This window comes from Anomaloglossus baeobatrachus, chromosome 2 (assembly GCF_048569485.1).
Source record: "Anomaloglossus baeobatrachus isolate aAnoBae1 chromosome 2, aAnoBae1.hap1, whole genome shotgun sequence".
Lineage (NCBI taxonomy): Eukaryota > Metazoa > Chordata > Amphibia > Anura > Aromobatidae > Anomaloglossus > Anomaloglossus baeobatrachus.
The window spans coordinates 264,384,046-264,405,363 of NC_134354.1; the positions used below are offsets into that span (position 1 = coordinate 264,384,046).

The window sequence follows — 21,318 nt, forward strand, 5'->3', positions numbered from 1 at the left end:
TCGGAAGCCGATGGTTGTCGTGGTAGTGGCAGGTCATATGATGACCTTTGTCGCTATAATGACATAGTTCCTATTACAGCCAGCATAGCAGCTCTGATCAACAGAAATTAATCAGCGATCAGGCTGCTGATCCTTATAGTCCCATAGGGGGCTAGTAAAATAAATAAAAAATGTAAAAGAAAAGTTTTAATAAATGTAAAAAAATTTAAAAAACCTAAAAGTTCAAACCCCCTCTCATTTGCTCCATTGAAAATTAAACGGTTGAAAAAATAAGAAATATACACACATTTGGTATCGCCACGTTCAGAAATGCCCAATCTATCAAAATATAAAATCAATTTGTCTGATCAGTAAATGGCATAGCGGCAAACAAATTCCAAATGCCAAAATTATGTTTTTTCGTTGTCGCAAATTTTGCACAACATGCAATAATAGGTGATTAAAACGTAGCATCTGTGCAAAAATGGTACCATTAAAAACGTCAGCTCGAGATGCAAAAATTACGCAACTACTGAGCCCCATATCTAGAAAAATGAGAACACTATGGGTTGTGAAATATGGCTCAAAAAGTACCCAACTTTTTTGGGACAAACTTCGGAATTTTTTTAACCCCTTCGATAAAAGTGGACCTATACATATTTGGTATCTACGAACTCGTACCGACAAGCAACATCACATTTACACCTCAGTTTTACCATATATTGAACACAGTGAATAAAATATCCCAAAACAATCATGCAATCGTATTATTTTGCAATTTTTCCGCACTTGGAATTTTTTGCTGTTTTCCAGTATACTATATGGTAAAACTCAAGGACTCATTTAAAAGTACAACTCATCCCATTACATCTCATAGAAAAGTTACGGCTCTTGGAAGAAGGGGATCAAATAACAAAAACGAAAAATGGAAAATCACCCGCTGGTGAATGGGTTAAAATGACTTTGTGTTGCCTTGGTCCTTTCACATGTTCCTTGAGTAGGGAACCATGTCACACCAATAGGCCTTATATCCTATCTATCTTGAAGCAAAGTACCAAGTACTCAAACATACCCTTTTATGTTGTGCTGGAGAATCTTGTTCACTAAATGCCTACTCCCTTATAATGCATTTAATGCAATATATTCACAAAATAATTCTCTATTTTATGTACATTATATGATTTATATTTTAAAAATATTAAACTTTGAACAAAATTAACCCAATTACCCAATTTGCATGTATTTTATAAAAGTTTTGAGTCACCTCTGGACAATTATAAACTACGGCATAAATATTGGAGAAAATCAGTTGCATTCTGAAAGCCATTTGGATGAACAGTGAAACAACTCCTAGACCTGTACATTTCCGTATATGTACAAGAACTGATCTGAATAATCTACAGTGCCCTTTTGTAAAATATTTACTAATTCAGGAATGGCTATATATTGAATAAAGTCTAATGGAATGTACCTGATTGAATTTACAGTAGGGCTGGAATTGTTGGCTATGAATAATCTAATGTCCTTGGCAAGTGAAAGAAAAGGCTGGATAACTTTCCTTACTGGGCACTAAACAGACAAAATGACATCTTGTTTAAATATCTACTGACTTAAAGTATTAGGGTTTAGGTATTATTGGATATTTTAAGTCCCTTTAAAAAGAGATCAAATACAGTATTTTATTTATTTAGGATGATGTATCTTCTACTAAAGGTAATCTTAAACTGCATGGTTTATAAGGATATTGCTGATCTAAAGTGCTGACATTTTTTTGAAGTACTTCTACAAAGAGTGGTTAGAAACAATGGTACATACTGCTTTGCTATTTATATATACAGTCATGGTCAAAAATGTTGACACCCTTAAATTTGTTCCAGAAAATGAAGTATTTCTCCCAGAAAATTATTGAAATGACACAAATTTTGTAATACACATGTTTATTTCCTTTGTGTGTATTGAAAAAACACAAAGGATAAGGGGAAAAAAAGGCAAAATGGACATAATTTAACACAAACCCTCAAACATGGGCCGGACAAAATTGTTGGCACCTTTGCAATATTGAGGGTAAATAGCTTTGTTTCAAGCATGTGATGCTCAATAAAACTCACTTGTGACAAGTAACAGGTGTGGGCAATATGAAAATCACACATGAAGCCAGATAAAAAGAAGTTGACCCAATTTTTGCATTGTATGTCTGTGTGTGTCATACTAAACATGGAGAACAGCAAGAAACGAAGAGCTATGATTTCAAATATCAATAATATCAAGGTTACAAGTAGTGTTGAGCGGATTCGAACTGTAAAAGTCCGGATCCGCACGGTTTCAGGGGTCAGGGTCTCTCTCTCTTTCTCTCTCTCTCTCTGACTTACATTGGCCGGATTCCAGATCGGATCCGGACTTCTGGGGCAACCCGCAACGGATCCGCCAGACCCGGATTGTTAGCAATCCGCTCAACTATAGTTACAAGTCCATCTCCAGAGATCTTGATGTTCTTTTGTCCACGGTGCACAATATAATCAAGAAGTTTACAACCCATGGCACTGAAGTTAATCTTCGTGGATGTGGACGGCAGAGAAAAATTGATGAATGGTTGCAATGCAGGATAGTCCATATGGTGGATCAGCAGCCCCAATCAAGTTCCAAAGAAATTCAAGCTATCCTGCAGGCTCAGGGTGCATCAGTGTCAGTGCAAACTATGTGTCAATATTAGAATTAAATGAAACGTTAAGGTACCCAGGATCACCCTACTGCTGACACAGAGACATAAAAAACTAGATTGCAGTTTCCTAAAATGTATATAAGTAAGCCAAAATCCTTCTGGGAAAGCATTTTGTGGACAGATGAAACCAAGATAGAGCTTTTTGGTAAAGCACATCATTCTACTGTTTACTGAAAATGGAATGAGGCCTACAAAGAAGAGAAAAAAGTACCTACAGTCAAATATAGTTGAGGTTCAAAGATGTTTTGGGGTTGGATTTGCTGCTTCTGGTACTGGGTGCCTTGACTGTGAGCAAGGTATCATGAAATCTAAAGATTACCAAAGGATTTTTGATCGAAATGTAGTGCCCAGTGTCACAAAGTTGGGTTTGTATCCTATTCATTGGTCTTCAAGAAGCACCCAGAAATGGATGGAAAAAAGCACTTAAAAATTGAGATCTTAAACTTGCTGTTGGGAGAAGGCGCCTTCAAATATGAGAGACCTAGAGCCGTTTGCAAAAGGAGAGTGGTGCAAAATTCCAGCTTAGAGATGCAAGAATCTTGTGGATGGTTATAGGAAGTGATTGATTGTGGTTATTTATTCCAAATAGTGTGCAACCAAATATTATGTTCAAGATGCCAACAATTTTTTTCAGCTTATTTTGGAGTTGTGCGTGAAATTACGGCCAGTTGGCCTTTTATCTCTGTTTTTTTGTGTTGTTCTAATACACAAAAAGGAAATAAACCTATGTATAAAAAAACGTGGAAAGATGATATTTTCTGGGAGAAATACTTCATTTTCTGGAACAATTTCAAGGGTGCACTGCCAACACTTTTAGCCATAACCGTAAAATGGAAGATGTAATTGCAGGTTCCTTCTTTATAAAGCCACATGTCAGTTGAAAGACAACTATGAAGGATTTTTCCTATAGTGCCACATAAGTGCCACCATTTTAGTGTGTAAAGGCACCCAAATTGAACTCAAATTTTCAATATGAGCTCCAATCGACACTAGATATTGTTTACTTTTGTGCATTTTTCTGATCTACATTTTTTATGTTGGTGATAGGTTCTTTGAATAATACTAAGGAGAGGCAACAAGTACAAGCAATCAGCAAATTCTTAGCTCCCTTTCTTGTTCTTATTGTTGATTGTTCACTGCATTGTTTCCACAAGGGCTCAGAGCACTGACAAATAAACTAATAATAATTTAGATAATCTTAGGCTGCTTTCATATTGCGCTTTTACTTACGTTCAGTGGTCTCGTCGGGGCATCCATCCGAACTGCCCCTCCCCCACCCCCCAAAACGTGTTTCGGACGCATGCACCGACAGGGCCATGGACTATAATGGAGCAGGCTCCGTTAGCATGTGCTCTGTATTGCACCATTTTTGCACATTTATTTTTTCTGCAGGCGGACACCTGAATGTAGTCCCTTAGGTGAGTATTATAAGAGGGTTTTTTACATTCTACACAGCAGCTTGGGCTCTTATATACAGTATTCTTGAATGCTGTATGTAAGAACTCAGTGGTGGTGGCTGCAGCTTATAGGGGACAGGTTCCCTTTAACTTAATGGTGTATTAGCCTTATTGATGCATTATTGTTGCATTTTCAGATATCTGGACATGTAACAACTTTTCACACCTTATAATTATCCCTGTAAAATTCCAGGCTTTTCATGGCATCTTATTCAGAAGAGAGCGTTTAGCAGATCAAGGAATGCATGGAACATTTGCAAATTCACAATGTAGTATAAAACTTATTTATTAGGCAATATAAAGTCACTTTGCAATGCTTAATTTTTCCTACTTGAGGAAAAAGTGCTGCTCAGTCAATTAAACAATTTTAATTTAAAGAACTTCCTGAAAGTTTTTTATTCCTTAGTCCGTAAGCAATATGTATATATTGTGCACGTGTTTAAGTACTTAGAGCAATCACCATCTTCTTCTATTCCCAATATAATTGCTGTCTTTTTCTGAACCACATCGAGACTCTTATAGACTTATTGTCATACGTGTGTCTCACTCGGGGAAGACTGTGGTGAATCTGGTGTCAGAAGGTCACAGCACCTTGCCACTGGCAGGTTCACTACTGCTACTTGATAACATCTTGCTAGTGGTGCTGTAAGGATTAAGCACCCTTTCCTGCCTGTCTGCTGGCTGTAGCTTCCAATCTCAGGTGCTGCTCTTTGGGATCACTCCCATTCACTATTTAAGTCATGTGATCTGATCAGCTGATGCCTGTGATAGAAATTAAATTCCTCATTTCTATGTGGTGCACTTTGGAAGGAGTGAGCTCATGAAGAAGTTTATCATGTGTACCGCAGTGTTATTTTTGCTGCACTGAAGCTGCCTGTAGCGTTTTTCCTTTTCATGTCTATTGCCCCTGTCTGTATTCTTACCCTTCTGTTTCTATATTGTAGTGGTGAGACTAGTGATCTCGTTGGCCTGCTCACTAGGCAGGGTGTGTAGTGATAGCTGAGGACCTAAGGTATCTGGCTCAGTGATGGGACGCTAGGGAGCTGAGGTAACAGCTTGAGGTGAGTTCAGGAGGTGTCCTCTTACCCCGCTCCCTAGCGGCAGGGTCCTCTATTGCATTGTGACTCCTGTGTTCCCTGTGTGTTACATCTTCTGGGGGTTTACCAGGTACTAGGTAAACCCTGCTAGTCACGAGCGTGACACTTATACAGAGATAGCAACTTATTGTCTACACAAGCAGGTATGTGAATTGATATTATGTGGTTCAGAAATGGATAGGAATGGTGCTGGGAAACTGAAGTCGGCAATAGGTAAGTATTTGAACACATGCTCACTAGATTACATTTGCACTCCTCAATATTGAATTTGCAACACCAAGAATGAAAAGTCATAGAATTATTGAAAATACAAGATCGCTGGAAAAGTTTATAATATGCACATGATGAAAGAATGGAAACAAAATTGTAATGCAATTTAATCAGTATCAAGTATTAGCGCCACTCACAAAAATATATTTATTTGGCATGCTATCAGTGAGGTTATTAGAAGTTGTCTTAGAAATGTTCTGCCCCACTAAATGCACATGGGCACACAAATCATCAAGATCCACTGCTCGCAGCTTCCTTTGCAACTGCTGACCAATGATGTCCCTGATGATGCTGCAGGCCATCATAGCACATGTAGGATAAGTAGATTGCTCACAGTAGCAAGAGTAACATGTCGCCTGGCATCGTCATATTGAAAAATGGCTTCTGGGACACTTTGAATAAATGGCCGTACCACTGGTTCTGTACACAAATTAATGTAACACAAAGCTGTTAGTGTTCCTGGAATGAAGAATAGGGGGGTCCAGCAACTGTATATTATGCAGTCTGCATAATCCAGCAAGTAGGGTTAATGTGACATGCCCTTATAAAGGCTTCTTCATGGTGGCATCCACGGTGGTCTCCAGACCAATCTCCAACTATCATTGTGCCCAAGGCAACATTAGGACTGAAGTGCTGAAGAGGATAGACCTCCTTTCCAGCTTCCATTGAACCATTCCAGCCTCTGGTTTCCATCTGAGGGCCATGTGGGCAACGCTATGAAGAGGTTCCCATGTTTGCCTGGGTTTATTCTGGGTACTCCGGTTTTCCACAAACAGTACAAGGACATATTGATAAGGAATTTAGATTGCGAGCCCAAAAGGGAAAAGTGATAATGTGTGTAAAACACTGTGGTATATGATAGTGCTATATAAGTATGCAAAATAACTAAAAATAAATAGCCAGAGCAGTCTTTTCTTCCTTCCAGGTATACTAAAAACTTGTAGTTCCATTGATTTGATTGTGGAACTACTGATACGGGCATTGTATATTCCATAACTTTTCCTTCTTAGTGTTGCAACTTCAATGTTGAGGGGTGTATTACCAATATATTAAGGAATAAAGCATTTCATTTGTTTCTGGGAATTCTTCTTTAATATTACTTTTTACATTCCACAATATGTCTCCTTTTTCTGCAGTATTCCAGGTGTTTTATTTTCCATTTATGACAAAGAACACAAGTGAAAAAAATGTGTCTTGGCATGTGAAATGAAGAGAGGAACTGGATGAGAGAAATCTTCTCCAAACTATTGGAGAAAATTGCAACCAGCTATTAGTCCAGAAAGTCATAGTTTTTAATTCTGTTGGCACTTATGGCATCAGAAAGGATGTCACAAGCCTTCTTGGTGGCACTCAGGGTGCTTATATTAACAATAGTTGTGATAGCAAAACTCATAAGTAAAGTATTGAAAGCATTGTGCATGAATACTTTTTTTGTTCCATTTTTTTCACCTAACAAGTTAACAGGTCCAAACAAATTGCATTTTGTGTACATAGTGATTCAGTCAAAACTGAGTCTATATATTTGAGCTCAATAGTATTGCCGTTTAAAAAGTGTCATTATGACAGCAAATCTCCAAAGGCCTGACTGCAAATCAATTCTGATTCTCATGTCAATAAGCGGACTACAATATCATATTCAATTTTTGGGGAGGTAACAACTTCTGAAGCTTCTCCAACTGACACTGCCAGTGCTGGTAGCACTTGGGGTGGGTGCATACTATATATATATATATATATATACTAATATACTGTATACATACCAAAAGGTAGAGGTCTCAAATTAAAATTGGGTTAAAGGCAACTTTGAAAGTTACCCGAAGGATGTGGTCCGCATCCTTATATTTAGGCAGTGGCTACACAACACAACAGAGCTCACATGATCAAAACCTACTCTGTGAAGCTGCTACATTGCAGTCTCTTTCTAGTAAATATTGCTGTATTGCAAAGCATAGAGTACTGCATCCCTACAGCCCCCTATACACAGTATGATTTTCCTATAGATCCTTTACTTTTATACTTGGCCACTGAATCACTTCCAACCTGTTCTTCAGAAGTAAGCACTCCTGTAACCCTTTATAAGCTCACTGCCACCATCACTGGCTGACACAGACAGAAAAGAACCCTTGTGACTGAACAGAATATGGGCTCTTTGAAGTCCAATAGCTCATCATAATGCTTAATTCCACCTGCTTTGGAGTTGAAATGGGCCCCCTTTCCTTTTAGGCCCTTTTGCGACTGCACAGATTGCACCAATGATATATCTACCCCTGGCCACCACTATGTTTCACTGTAGTCACCATGCATTTTGCTTTGTACTACTCACCTTTGTGACACCATACAGTTTTGAAGCCATGAGATCCAAAAACAGTCATCTTGGTCTCATTATTCCAGAATATTTAGTCATCATATTTTTCAGCATAGGCTTTAGCTAATTGTAGATCTGATATTTTTGTTTGTTACCTTTAGGAGTGGCTTAATTCGTGGATAACACCCATGCATAGCTTTCCTCTGCAGACTATGTGGTATTGTGTCACAGGAAACACTTTCTATTTCTTTAGCTAACTTTAGTGAACTTGAATGGGGAATTCTTTCAACCCTTCTCATCACAAGACAATCCTGTTTAGGTGTTAACGTCTGTGGTTGGCCTCGACCTCTTTGTCAGATGATGCTGTACCATCTTTGTTAAATTTTGTATTGTGTTGCCCACCTGTAACGGTTGCCTCAGGGACATCACTATCACTCCACCTTCTGGGACGCCACAGGGGCTCCACTTGATTACCGCTGGCAGCAGGTATGTCAGTTTATTTACAGCTGAATCGTGACGCCACTCTCGGTTTGCGGTCAGGGTTATGGGTGACAACCACTGCAGTTTTAACGAGCGTCTGGGGTTGATGGAATCTGCAGTTGGATGGTGGGGCCTACCGAGAGTGAGGCTGGCCCCAAGGGCTCGGGTGTATGTGTGTTGAACAACAGGTCGCAGAATAACTCAGTCGCAGTCCAGAAAGTCTTTCAACTTGTTTACTCACTTTCAGGTGTTTTTCTGAGGTAACCCGGGCGATGCTGAGATAAAGCAGGTGGAACCAGGTATCCGTCAGGCTGGTCTAAGGGTAACCGCTAACTCGCCTTCCTAGCACTTCTTGTTTCGGACAAAAACCTGACTTAAAGTACATTCATCCAGGAAAGTTGCAACAGCCTTTTCTCCCCTTTCTAGCCCGTTTTCTGGCAGCGTGGACCAAGGAAGATGGCTCTAGGCTCGATCCTCCTTATGGGCCCCCTCGTTGCTGCTGATGCTCCGACTCTGTTTTGGTTGGTGTGAGACTTGTGGTCCACCCCACCAGCAGGTTTAGCAGACCACTAAATGGATGTCTGGCTCTAGGAACCTGTTCCCCGTGCGTGCCTAGCCACCAGGAGTCTCCGTACACGACCAGCTGACTTCCTCAGCGTCTTTCTGTCCACCTGCTGGTGACCGTTCTACTCCGCTAATAACTACTTCACGGGCAGGGTCTAACTAGCGTGTCCGCGTGCCTGCTCACTCTTTCTCCCTGCGCGCTCCGCTTCAGACTGGCTTGCTCCTCTCCTACTCCTTTTCTGACTGCCACTGCCACCTTATCTTCCAGCCCCTCACCAGCACCCCTAGCTGAGAAATGGAGGTACGCCCCCTATTGGGTCTGCCAAGGGTCCCCTCTAGTGTGTGGGAGACCTGGTCACTATGTGTCTGTCCGTACACACCCTATTCCAGCCTTTTGGATTACCTGTTTGCACTCACCCAGTATGGGTGCAGTACTCAGTGGCGCCTGACCAGGTCAGGGGCACCACATTCCCCCTTGGTTATCAACAGCACGTCCTCGGACTGCAAAGACAATAAAACATTTTAATACAACTTTTCCCACACAGGGGAGGCATTCACATAAAACATCATACCAGGTACCATTCTTCACCACCCACCACCCACAAGTCCTGAACCCACCCAGGAACCTCCAGAAGGCAGGTCACTGGTCCCTTTGGTGACCAGGTCTGGGCCAGCTCTATCCCAGACCTTTCCTCCAATCTTCCTCTCCTGAGGATGGTGGTTTAAGGTAGGCGCCATAAACAGGCGTACCTACTTCTGTGTGTTGGAGAGCCAGGCTCCATCAACAGTCGTGCTCCCTGGTGGTGCAGAGCCAGGCCCCATAAACAGGCGTGCTTTGGAATTTTGGACAGCAGGCCCCATCAACAGGCGTGCTTCCTGGTGGTGCAGTGCCAGGCCCCATAAACAGGCGTGCTCTGAGGTTGGTACCACTGGGGTAACTTTTTACAATGCGAGAGTTTGTGGCTATAGCCAGTTCATAGCCTGTGGTCCATTTTTAAAGTGCACGTAACCTGGTGCTAAAAGGAAGGAAATACTTCAACAGTTCACACAAAAGTTTTTGTGGGCACATTTTCTTAAACATTTAAACGTTGCTTAACTTTAAAACATCTTGAACTTTGCTTTTCAAACTACACAGACTTGCTTCTCTCAAGATCAGGGCTCTTGCTTGCAGTGCTCTGACTCTGGGAAATAGCAGCATGAGTATCCTCTAATGGTGACAATTCTGAGGACCTGGTAGGAACAGTGGGGTTGGAGCTTGGACTTGCCACGGTTTCCTTAGCGCACTGTATCACGTCCAAGGCAAACCAGCCTCTTTCACCCATATGCCTGGTGAATTCAACAACATCTCCCACATAGAGGTCTCGACCTGGGTGTCCTCGCTGTAGGTGGGACTGCACATCCCTTCTGAAGACAAAGATGCCCTCCTTTACTCCAGACTCTACTATGAAGCCATACCATGTGCCGCAGTTGAATTCCTCCACTACCCCACGGTGAAGGGGACCTCAGGCCTGGTACCCGGTCTGCTGCAGGGACTTCTTCTCCTGCAGTTCTCTGGCCTCCACTTGCTCTTTCTCTGAGGTGGGCTTCTCAAGGGGGTGTCTGGATCTCACATGCCGCTGTCCTCTGCGGGCTGGTCTTTGCATCACCATCACCTATTCATCAGCCGGCTCCCAGGTCACATACATGCCAGGGCTATATGCAATGAGGTCTTCCTCCTCGGCACGGGGGGCTGCAATCTCCTCCGGTCATTGTTGGAACATCAGCGCGGCCTTCGGGCCTCCCTCTCTTTCTAAGGGTGCTGCAACCTCCTCTGGTTGGTTGGGGAATAGCAGCGGTGGTGGCTGAATCTCGTCTCCCTCCCTGGCGAAGGGTGCTGTGACCTCTTCCGGTCATCGGGAGAACAGCTGCGCGACCTCCAGGCCTCCCTTTCTCTTTAAGGGTGCTGTGTCCTCCTCCGATCGATTTGGTAGCAGCTCTGGGGACGAGCCTCCAGCAGCCGGGCAGGGTGATGGATCCCTCTCCAGCGGAGAGGGTGTTGGGACCGCTTCAGGTCGGGATGGCAGCTTAGGAACCAGGTACATGTCTACTAGGTGTGCGGGGAACCGAGCCTCCAGTCCTCTCTTTACCCGAGCCATGTCCTTGTCCGCTTCATGCCAGAGCACAGGGACAGGACCCCCAGTCAGTGACTGGGGTGCTATGACCACCTCTGGTCGGGCAACTGGGACAGACGGCGTTGCAACCTGGTCTGGTCTGGCCTGGACAAGAGGCGTTGCGGCCTGGTCTGGTCTGGCCGGGACAAGAGGCGTTGCACTGGGCATCTCACCGGGCGTCGCATCGGGCATCGCACCGGACACTGCATCAGGCATCGCGCTGGCATCTGGTGACAACGCCGGTGGGGTCAGCATACCCGGTCGGACAGGGGCAGTGTGGGACTCACCCGGAGTTGGGCTGGAGATATCCCGCAGCAGGGCTGCTATCGCCGGTGATGATTCCAGATGGGCGTGGGTGGCACCTCCATGTGGGCCTCGCTGCACTGACATCTGCAGGTTTCTTATTGCCAATATCTCCTTTTTCCAAGTGGCTATCTCACGCCTGCTCCGTTCCTCCCTTCTGTCGGCGATTCTTCCTACTTCTGCCTCCATCTCAGCAGCAGTCATGGGCCTGGTCCATCCCAGCTCCTCGCGGTCGCTTTCCGCTGACGTCATCTTGCCTCTCTCACTGCTCAACAGGTTCTGCCCACACTCCTTGCTCAGTTTCGTTTCTTGTTCTTTTTCTCCCACAGGACTCGGACATTCCCGCAGTCCAGGGACAGATCCGCCCCCATCTTCTTCTCTCGCGGGGCCAGAATGCTCCAGGGGTTCTAGGACAGCCACACCTCTTCGTGGGCAGTACTTTCCTTCTGCGCGGGCTGCAGTCTTCAAATTCGCACGCTTTTAGCAGTGTCAATATGGCGGCGGTCCAAATTTTCTGATTAGACCACTAAGGCGCACTGTCATCTGTCTAAACAGGTCTAGTCCTTATCCTGTTCGTGATGCCAGAAATGTGTCGCCCACCTCTAGCGGTCACCTCAGGGACGTCACTCCACATTCTGGGGCGGCACAGGGGCTCCACTTGATTATCGCTGGCAGCAGGTATGTCAGGTTATTTTCAGCTGAATCGTGATGCCACTCTCGGTTTGCGGTCAGGGTTATGGGTGACCGCCACTGCAGTTTTAACGAGCGTCTGGGGCTGATGGAATCTGCAGTCGGATGGTGGGGCCTCCCGAGAGTTAGGGGCTAGGGTGTATGTGTGTAGAACAACAGGTCGCAGAATAACTCAGTCACAGTCCAGAAAGTCTTTCAAATTGTTTGCTCACTTTCAGGTGTTTTTCTGAGGTAACCCGGGCGATGCTGAGATAGACTAGCCTGACGGATACCTGGTCCACCTAGTCTAAGGGTAATCGTAGTCTAAGGGTAATCGCTATCTCGCCTTCCTAGCACTTCTTGTTTCGGACAACCCCTGACTTAAAGTACCGTGGGATTCATCCAGGGAAGTCGCAACTGCCATTTCTCCCCTTTCTGGCCCGTTAGCTGGCAGCGTGGACCAAGGAAGATGGCTCCAGGCTCGATCCTCCTTATGGGCCCCCTCGTTGCTGCTGATGCTCGGACTCTGTTTTGGTTAATATGGGACTTGTGGTCCACCCCATCGGCAGGTTTAGCAGACCACTAAATGGATGTCTGACTCTAGTGACCTGTTCCCCGTGCGTGCCTAGCTACCAGAAGTCTCCGTACACGACCAGCTAACTTCCTCAGCGTCTTTCTGTCCAACTGCTGGTGACCGTTCCCCCCGCTAATGGCTATTTCACGGGCAGAGTCTGACTAGCGTGTCCACGTGCCTGCTCACTCCTTCTCCCTGCGCTCTCTTCTTCAGACTGACTTGCTTCTCTCCTACTCCTTTTCTAACTGCCACTGTCACCTTAGCTTCCAACCCCTCCCCAGCACCTCTAGCTGAGATGTGGAGGTACGCCCCCTCTTGGGTCTGCCCAAGGGTCCCCTCTAGTGTGTGGGAGACCTGGTCACTATGTGTCTGTCCGTACACCCTATTCCAGCCTTTTGGATTACCTGTTTGCACTCATCCAGCATGGGTGCAGTACTCAGTGGCGCCTGACCAGGTCAGGGGTGCCACAGTATCACTTTTGTTTCAGTATTCTCATTGATAAGTAAAGCTTTGCTGATATTGTCGCTTTCTCACCTTTCTTTCTCAGGTCTTAAATTTTTCTTCCATATGGTGCTGTGGCTGAAATGATGAAATGGAAATAGGTTTTCATTAAGTAATGGCCTTTAGTCGTCAACTGCCTGCTGGAGGCTATGACTAAGGGCAACTGCACGAAACGCGTCAGCCTTTGACTGCAGGCATGGATCCATTTCTGCTGTTTTATCAACATATTTGAAAAAATGTTTAATATGCAAGAATAAAGGAAGACTTTTTATAATTGGACAGTTGCTCTAATTTTCCTTCTACTTTCTATTGCCTGCTGAACACCTTGTGTAAAGAATAATTAGGCTTACCTATGGTTGAATTCTTGTTAATTAGAATTTTGTAGTCTAAACTTTAACTTTTCTCCTAAGACTTTCATTGGGGTGTACTCATTTTTTGCAACATGGCCTTGAATGAATTTGTTAGAAAAATAACTCTTCTGGGTGTGCAAAATAACAAATTTTATGTGCAATCAATGGGCCATTGAATATATTGATTCTGAAAGAAAATTAAAGGTTTTCTGACAAATCTGTTGGGATGTACTCATTTATGATAAGCACTGTATATATAGATTTTAGTTTTTGTCCTGGGACAAGATTTCTGCCATTAAGCGGATGCGTTTTATAATACAGTCCCCAACCTGGGATGGGCTGCCTCCCCGTAAAGGCATATTATACAGGCAGTTGCATGTGAAGACAGCAGCCGTGCCTCTCAAGTGAATTTTATAGCTAGTCATTATGGTGTTGTTGTTACTGTCCTTTGTATTCTTTCTCCCTATGATACAGGAAGCTTGGCACAGTCCTTAGATTTTTCCGAATCCCAAGACTAGCACAGCTGCATTCACTCGCTTTCCCATACTTATAGTGTTCCGCTAACCTTAGGTAGTAAAGTCACCAAACAATTGCCAAAAGTCACCTCCTTCATCCTGTCCTTTCCAGGTGGGAGATAGTCCATATTTTGTTCATAAGTGAAACCTTGCGGTGCAAAAACATCATTAGGGATCAATCTCATCACTATTTTTATGCAAACACACACAAAAATGAGTAATCAAAATGAAAGATTACACATTTTTCCATTGCAGTTTTCTCAAAAATGGGAAGGATTACACATTTTTCCATTGCCACTTTCACTGTTTATTTTCCACCCATAGCTTATAAACACGGATGCAAAATACTGACCAAATACTGACATAACAATGAGTTTTAGATGTGATATTTCTGAGGCTAAATTCACTTTTTATAGGAAGATTTTGAAGCGAGCCACTCCAAAATCCTTCCCCTAAACAGCTACAAATGCTCTTTGTATACTCTTCCTACTAATTTAAAAGGAAAAATCCACTCTCTTGTTGATATTGCAAGAGAAGACAAATGAGGCTAGTTGGCATGTGACGGTAAGTATGCAAATCGCATACAGGCAGTCTTGTGACCACTGACTAGCATGGGGCACACCAGGGAATTGTGACATAAACACCAGGCGACGTCACAGTTTGGCAGTCTGCAGTCACGTATAGTGACTGCAGACTATTAGCCCAAGCCTGGATAATCCCTTAAAATACATGCATATGATCTAAAGTACTGGGATACACCTCTTAATCTTAGTTTTTAAGTCTTTAATATTGTCCTATTGCCTCAAGTATATAAAATTGAAACCGTAAATATCCAATCTGCCATTAACAACATTTGTGAAAGAATAATTCACTCTAAAAAGCTCACGAATTTGAAGGTGATACTGTCATAGTATGTCACCTCAGAAACAAGTTCATGATATTTATTGCCTCCTTACTATTACATTACCACATGTGAGTGGCACCACATTGAAAGTTGGGAATGAAACTATGAATCTATGAAGTGGTAGATGATGTATAGTGCAGAACGTATAAAAGTAGCCAACACTCTGAGGACTTTAGGAGATATACAGAAATTCAACAATCATTAACATCACTTACAAAAACTATGCACTAGGAACTAATACCATGGGTTTCCATGGCTGAACAGCAGTTTTCAAGCTTTATATCACCAAACAAAATAACAGACATCTGATGGAGTGTTGAAAAGCAATCGCCACTGCAGTCTGGTGCCTTGGAAATCTGCTCTGTTGAGTGACAAATCAATCTTCTGTATCTGGCAAACTGATAGACGCTCAAAAACATGGGGGCTGGATATTAGTCAGCTCGATTGAGGTAGTGCATTCCAGAACACTGTTGCAGCACAAGAGAAGTCTTGGATATGGGGATGGGAGGTTCGGATTATGGAGGATGTTAGTTTTAGATCAGTTACAGATTAGATGGCATGGGTAGAGTAATAGACAGAGATGAGAGATGAGATGAAGGGCAGTGCAGAACTGCGAAGAGATTTGTGTGTAAGAGAGATAAGTTTGTAATGTATTCTGTAGCGGATAGGCAGCCAAGGTCAAAGCATCAGTGAAGTGGCTGGAGAGGAATATGACCCTGGCTGCTGCGTTCAGGAATCAGGATGGATTAAAGGGGAAAAAGTTTGATTAGAGGTTGACCAATCAGTAAAGAGTTACAGTATGCCAGAAGAGAATGAGTAAGAGCGACACTACAGTTCGTCTCCTTCCTCTATGAAGAGACAATTTGAATAAGAGCGACACTAAGTGATTTTGCACTTTCCAAGGTAAGAAAAGGTCGGATTCTAGGTGATGCAGGTGATGTGAGTTAGTAATTGGTTATAGGGAATAAAGGAACATTCTGTGTCAAATATGACCCAAAGACAGCGAGTGTGCATCTTTGGAGTTATGGTTGTTCCACCAAAGGTAATTGAAATATCAGGTATAGGACGGTTAGTATTGGAAGGAAACACAAGAACTTCAGTTGTGTAGAGATTCAGTTTTAGATAGAGGAAGGACCTGGTGTTAGAGACAGCAGACAGAAAACCCCTGTTATTTTGTATTAAGGTGGGGGTGATGCAGGAGAAGCAGACTGCAACCTGTAATTCTAATAAGAACACATGAGCTCCATTCACTGTGAACTGTAAATGATTGTAATGCTGCTGTATGTGACCTAGCTTACCATGGAGGGGTGTGACAACGTAACTACTGGGTGTTCGCTTGAGCCTCTGATGGGAAGGATAGGCTTTGCCGCCGGTAGTCACCAGGTACCACTCCAGTCTCCGGGATGGCAGCAGCTGACTGAAGGGTCAGAGAGATGGGTTTGAGGTACAGGCAGATAAAGGCAAAAGGCAGTCAGGCAATCTCATATCAGGGCAGGCAGCATAGATTCAGTAGAGGTACCGAGGTCAGGAGCAGAAAGGACAGGATAATTGAGTAGGCAAGCTGGGTCAGAAAATGGGAGAGACAATACAGGAAGCAACTTTCAGAACGTCAGAACGGTGACCGTAGTGAGTAGGGTAGTGCTTACAAACTGTGCGTGACAATGATGAAAATGACAGTCAAAATAATTTGTACAGTATATATTTCTAAAGCTTTAAAGGGAACTTGTCAGGTCCTGTATGCACCCAGAACCACGAGCAGTTCTGGGTGCATATTGCTAATCCCTGCCTAACCATCCCTGTATACACTAGCATTGATAAATGGATCTTTAGAAAAAGTGTTTGTAAAGATCCTTTATGATATGCTAATGAGGTCAGCGACTAGTCACAAGGGCATTAGTTTCCTTGGCTAGTTGGCTCCCTTAGCTTGTTAGTACGCCCCTGTAGGCATGCTAACATGCTATTGAATGCACAACGTCAGAGGCGCGGTCACTCTTCCCTCCCTGCTGTCACCACGCCCGACGTTGGATTTCAGCTCAGTGCACATGATCAGAAATCCCCAGACTTCTGGTCATGCACACTATGAAGTTGGATGTGCGAGTCCCATCTTTAAACTGGTGTAGTGTGCATGACTGGAAGTCCAGAGGTCATGTGCACTGAGCCGAAATCCAGTATCGGGCGTGGTGGCAGAATAGAGCTGAAAAGGACCATGCCTCTGATGCTGCACATTCATTAGCACGTTAGCATGCCCACAGGGAAGTGCTTACATGGTAAGGGGGCTAACTAGCCAAGGGAACTAACGCCCTTGCAACTAGACCCTGCGCTCATTAGCATATGATGAAAGATCTTTAGAATTACTTTTTCTAAAGATCTCTTTAACTATGCTAGTGTAAACAGGGACGGTTAGGGCTCTTGTCCACTTGCATTAAAAAAATCACAGCGATACTTGGCTACAAATGTAAGTCGAGCGTCCTGCGTAAGGTCTGCATACAGTGTTTTGTTTTTTTTCTCACATAGCATCCGTATGACATGCGAGGGTCATGCGGGTGCTATGTGAGTGTTATGCAAGCAGCGTCAGACTGGCTACCGGAGGAATCTCTAGTAGTACCAGTCCTGGCCGCGGTTACCTGCTGTTACGTCACCACCGGAGTCCACTCCAGCGACTTCTGCTCCAATCGCCAGGCGACGCCATGTTCCTGCCGTGGATGGTGCTGGTAATGGGAGAGGAGTCAATGCCAGCGGCACCGGTGGGCACAGGCTCCGATCATCCACTGGGCTGGGTTATTTTGGGATCTGCAGTACCACTGGCTGACTGTGGGTGGCGTGTGTCTTCCAGCTGAAGTTGCCAGCATTCAGCTACAGCCAATGGGAAGACACCACACCCTTCTTAGCTCCCCTCCTGTCTGCTCACCTCTGCCACAGATAGTTCTGATTTCCTGGCTCCTGGTTTGCCCTATTCTGTTTTGTGATTCCTGTGTGCCGACTTCTGCGTGTTTTCTGACTACCTTTTGCCTGCTGTTTTTGTACCTCACTGCCCGATCCGGATTTGACCTCTGCTACGTTTTCTGATTACGTCCTTGTCTGCCGATTCTGTCCCTGTTCTGCTATTTCTGGTTTGACTCTGCCTGACGACTACTCTCTCGGACTGCAGCCTTCCACAGGTAGTGATCTCCAGGGCCCTGTGTAATTCCAAATTCCTGTATAGGGGTTAAAAGGTTTCAGGGTTCTGGGGGTCCTGCTTGGTGAGTGGCTTCCCTCTAGTCTGTCCATTACATCCCACCTGAGTCTGTTGATCCAGGCAGGCGTTACACCTGCACTGAACTCCGGAGGTGTCACCTGAACTCCGGAGATCAGCCCAGTCTGTTTGCAGCTGTCATGAACTGAACAGCAATTGCCGGGGAATCAATCACTCGGCGCTCGCTGTTCAGTCCAGGCTGCACTCCGGAGCTCAGGTGACAGCTCCGGAGTTCAGTGCATGTAACCACGGCTAGGACTGGTATTACTGGCGATTCCTCCGGGAGCCAGCCCGACGCGGTATGCAAGTGTCAAGGATTCATGTGACATGCGTATGCCATCTGTATGACATACATATGCCACCCGTATTCCGATTTTTTTCTCACTCCCATAGGCTTGCATGGGGGTGCGAGAGCTGAGACTCGGTGCAAATCGCAGCATGCTGCGATTTCACCGAGTGCACGAGGTGTGCCGTTAAAAATTTAGCAAGAGGACACGGCCTCATAGCTTAATACTGGTGCGAGTGCGATCCCATTTTTTATCGGATCGCACTCGCACATGGAAATCGCAAGTGGACAAGAGCCCTTAGGCAGAGATTAGCAATATGCACACAGAACTTCTCATGGTTCTGGGTGCATACAGAACCTGACAGGTTCACTTTAAAAAAAAATAAAGGACACCTTACATTTTTTAACTGACGGGAATACTTGATCGAGTACCGAGAATTCCAAGCACCCCAATACTCGCTAAATACTAGTTATGACCAACTGAAAAATACAAATTTTCAGAAAAAATATAAGTACAGTATATAATTATATTTATGTGTATGGTCAGCCCAGACATTTAAGCAATTCTTACTGTGCATACATTCTTTGGAAAACATTTCCATGTGTTGTTGTAAGACTCCTAATTGGATGAAAACTTGCATTAAATGTTGCAAAATCTAATCTTATATGCATTAAATTATTTGAATGATATTAAGTATAATAACAATTTTCCTTTTCTCTCATCTCTAGAATTTACAGTCAAAAGTTTTTGCACACATGTGGACATCACGTCCTTCTCTCGGCTGGAAATTTTACGCTTGGATGGTAATGAGATTGAAAGTAATAACATTCCACCGGACACCCCTTTATGCCTGCGAAATGCTGACATTATCAATATGTAACAAGCAAAGAGAACATGCGCTATATATTCTCTATTCACTTTTTCTTCTCTGCTCACAAATAGCTGGATAGCGACAGACGGCATATGAATGCAAAGCAAGCTCTTGACTTCAGAAGTTCTACTTTGAAGGACACACAACTTCTTGCAAGACTAATGTGAATTATTATTAAGATAACAGAGCAATTTTTAGAATAAAACTATTTTGAAGTTGCTATGAACAAGAAAACTAGCAAAGGTAAAATCATGGCTCACTGAGCAGATTAAAAATCTAGTAGCATAAAAATATTTTCGTTACAATGTCTTAAAGGGGTTGTCTGGTCTTTTGTTGAAAATTTGAAGTAACTCTATGGGACTGAAGACTTCGGAACCCTTAAAGCTTGCACACGTCACCCTGTCAGGAGTCTCTGGTATTACTGCCAAGAACAGGCAGACATGTGACCACAATTATGCAAATTGCATAAATACGGTCACGTGCCAACTAGACGTGCACAACCTCGGTCAATACAGGTAAAGTGAGCGAAGGCCAAGCAAGTCTAGATGGAATTTGGCCGGAAGTATGCATATCACATGCTAACATCATGTGACTGGCCATTTTTTGCAGGATGGAGAATCTGGACAGCATACAGTGTGTACGATGTAAGGATTTAGAAGTCTCTAATCAAATAGAGCAACTACAGACTTTCAACCAAAGACTGGACAACCCCTTAATATAACCCAACAATAGTGATATATTTTACTTGTAGAACTTTACGGCATATTGCCAGTGGTTCAACCCTCCTTTTTCCCTAAATAACGGAAACACCATGCACATTCTTTGTTTATGGTCAACTACATTTTGGATGAAAAATAAGCCCAACATAGAACAAATTGGACATGAGTCATCAAGACCATAAATGTTCACAATGTTCTTGATGAGGAGGAGTGCTGGAGTCAGAAGCTCCTGATTCATTAAGAGGTACTCACCTGTTAATGAGTCAGTTGCTTCTGGCACGTGGCGTGCGCCTTATGCCAGCCACTGGAGTAAGATTTCTGCCATAAGGCACACTACAGCTCATCATGAGTTAGTCAACCTGTGGCATCATGCATCTTCAACACCATGTCCTGTTCCAGCTCTGCCCATTTCACCAAAACTGCTGTGAAAGTGCCAAAAGTCACTAAATTTGTCACAACACTGTGTTAGCAAAAATTTGGGGACTTTTCAAAGTAATTCAAAAAGCGAATTACATTGATGAACTGGAGCCATTGGGCAATATTTTGTAATAGGAGTCTTTTGATGATGTATGCAACTGTATACATGAAGGCTATATAAAAGAAAACTTACTTGGCCTATAAGACAAGATTACACTGCCAGCGTGGTGCAAACAAAGACTAAGTGAAGCGTGTGTCTGCTCTATGGCATATCAGTTTTGCAATACGTTCCAAAAATTGCCAACATTTTATTATGAGGGGGACAAGTGTTTGATCTATTTCTCATCAACATTTAAAAGTACAAGACAGGCTGAATCCCTCTGAAATGTTCATTGCCTGCTTTTCGCAATATAACTGGCTTTGTATATCTTTCCAGAGCTGATGTACATATAACAATTTTAATAAAAATCTGTTTATTCATTCATGCATCAAGAATCCTTTTGTTTGATGTTTGCACGTTTTACACAGGTTCCCGAATAATGCAATATCTGGAAGTATATAAGGCTAAATTCACATATGGTGGAAATGTAGATTTCCTCTTTGAATTTTTGAACAGAAAATCTGCAGCCAGGGCCGGACTGGGACTGAAATTCAGCACTGGCATTTAAAAGGACACAGGCCCGTGCTGTCCCACCCTCCATCTTCCCCAGATAGAGGTCTCTATTAGAAATATTACCCTGCCTGGAGGAAATCAAGATTTACTACAAGATCTATATTATTAATAATGATGATGCTATATAAGATTAAATAATACCTCAGTTATACTGTATGTCTATTATATTGCAGTATTATAACACCATTCAATGATGGAATATTAACCCAAACCAAAGTATTTAGGCTCATATTACTGCCATAAAGTGACCAGATAATGGTAATATCAGTTTTACACCAGTGC

General features: G+C 43.4%; 1 protein-coding gene across 1 annotated transcript in view; it reads left to right on the forward strand.

The window, feature by feature from the left end:
- FMOD (fibromodulin) overlaps window positions 1-20,858 on the forward strand; it is a 43,131-nt gene extending 22,273 nt beyond the window's left edge. Inside the window, exon 3 of the mRNA XM_075333748.1 lies at window positions 19,085-20,858. Within this exon, the coding sequence (XP_075189863.1) occupies window positions 19,085-19,236 (152 nt within the window). The 3' untranslated portion in view covers window positions 19,237-20,858. The remainder of the gene's footprint in view (window positions 1-19,084) is intronic.
- Window positions 20,859-21,318: the final 460 nt, after the last annotated feature.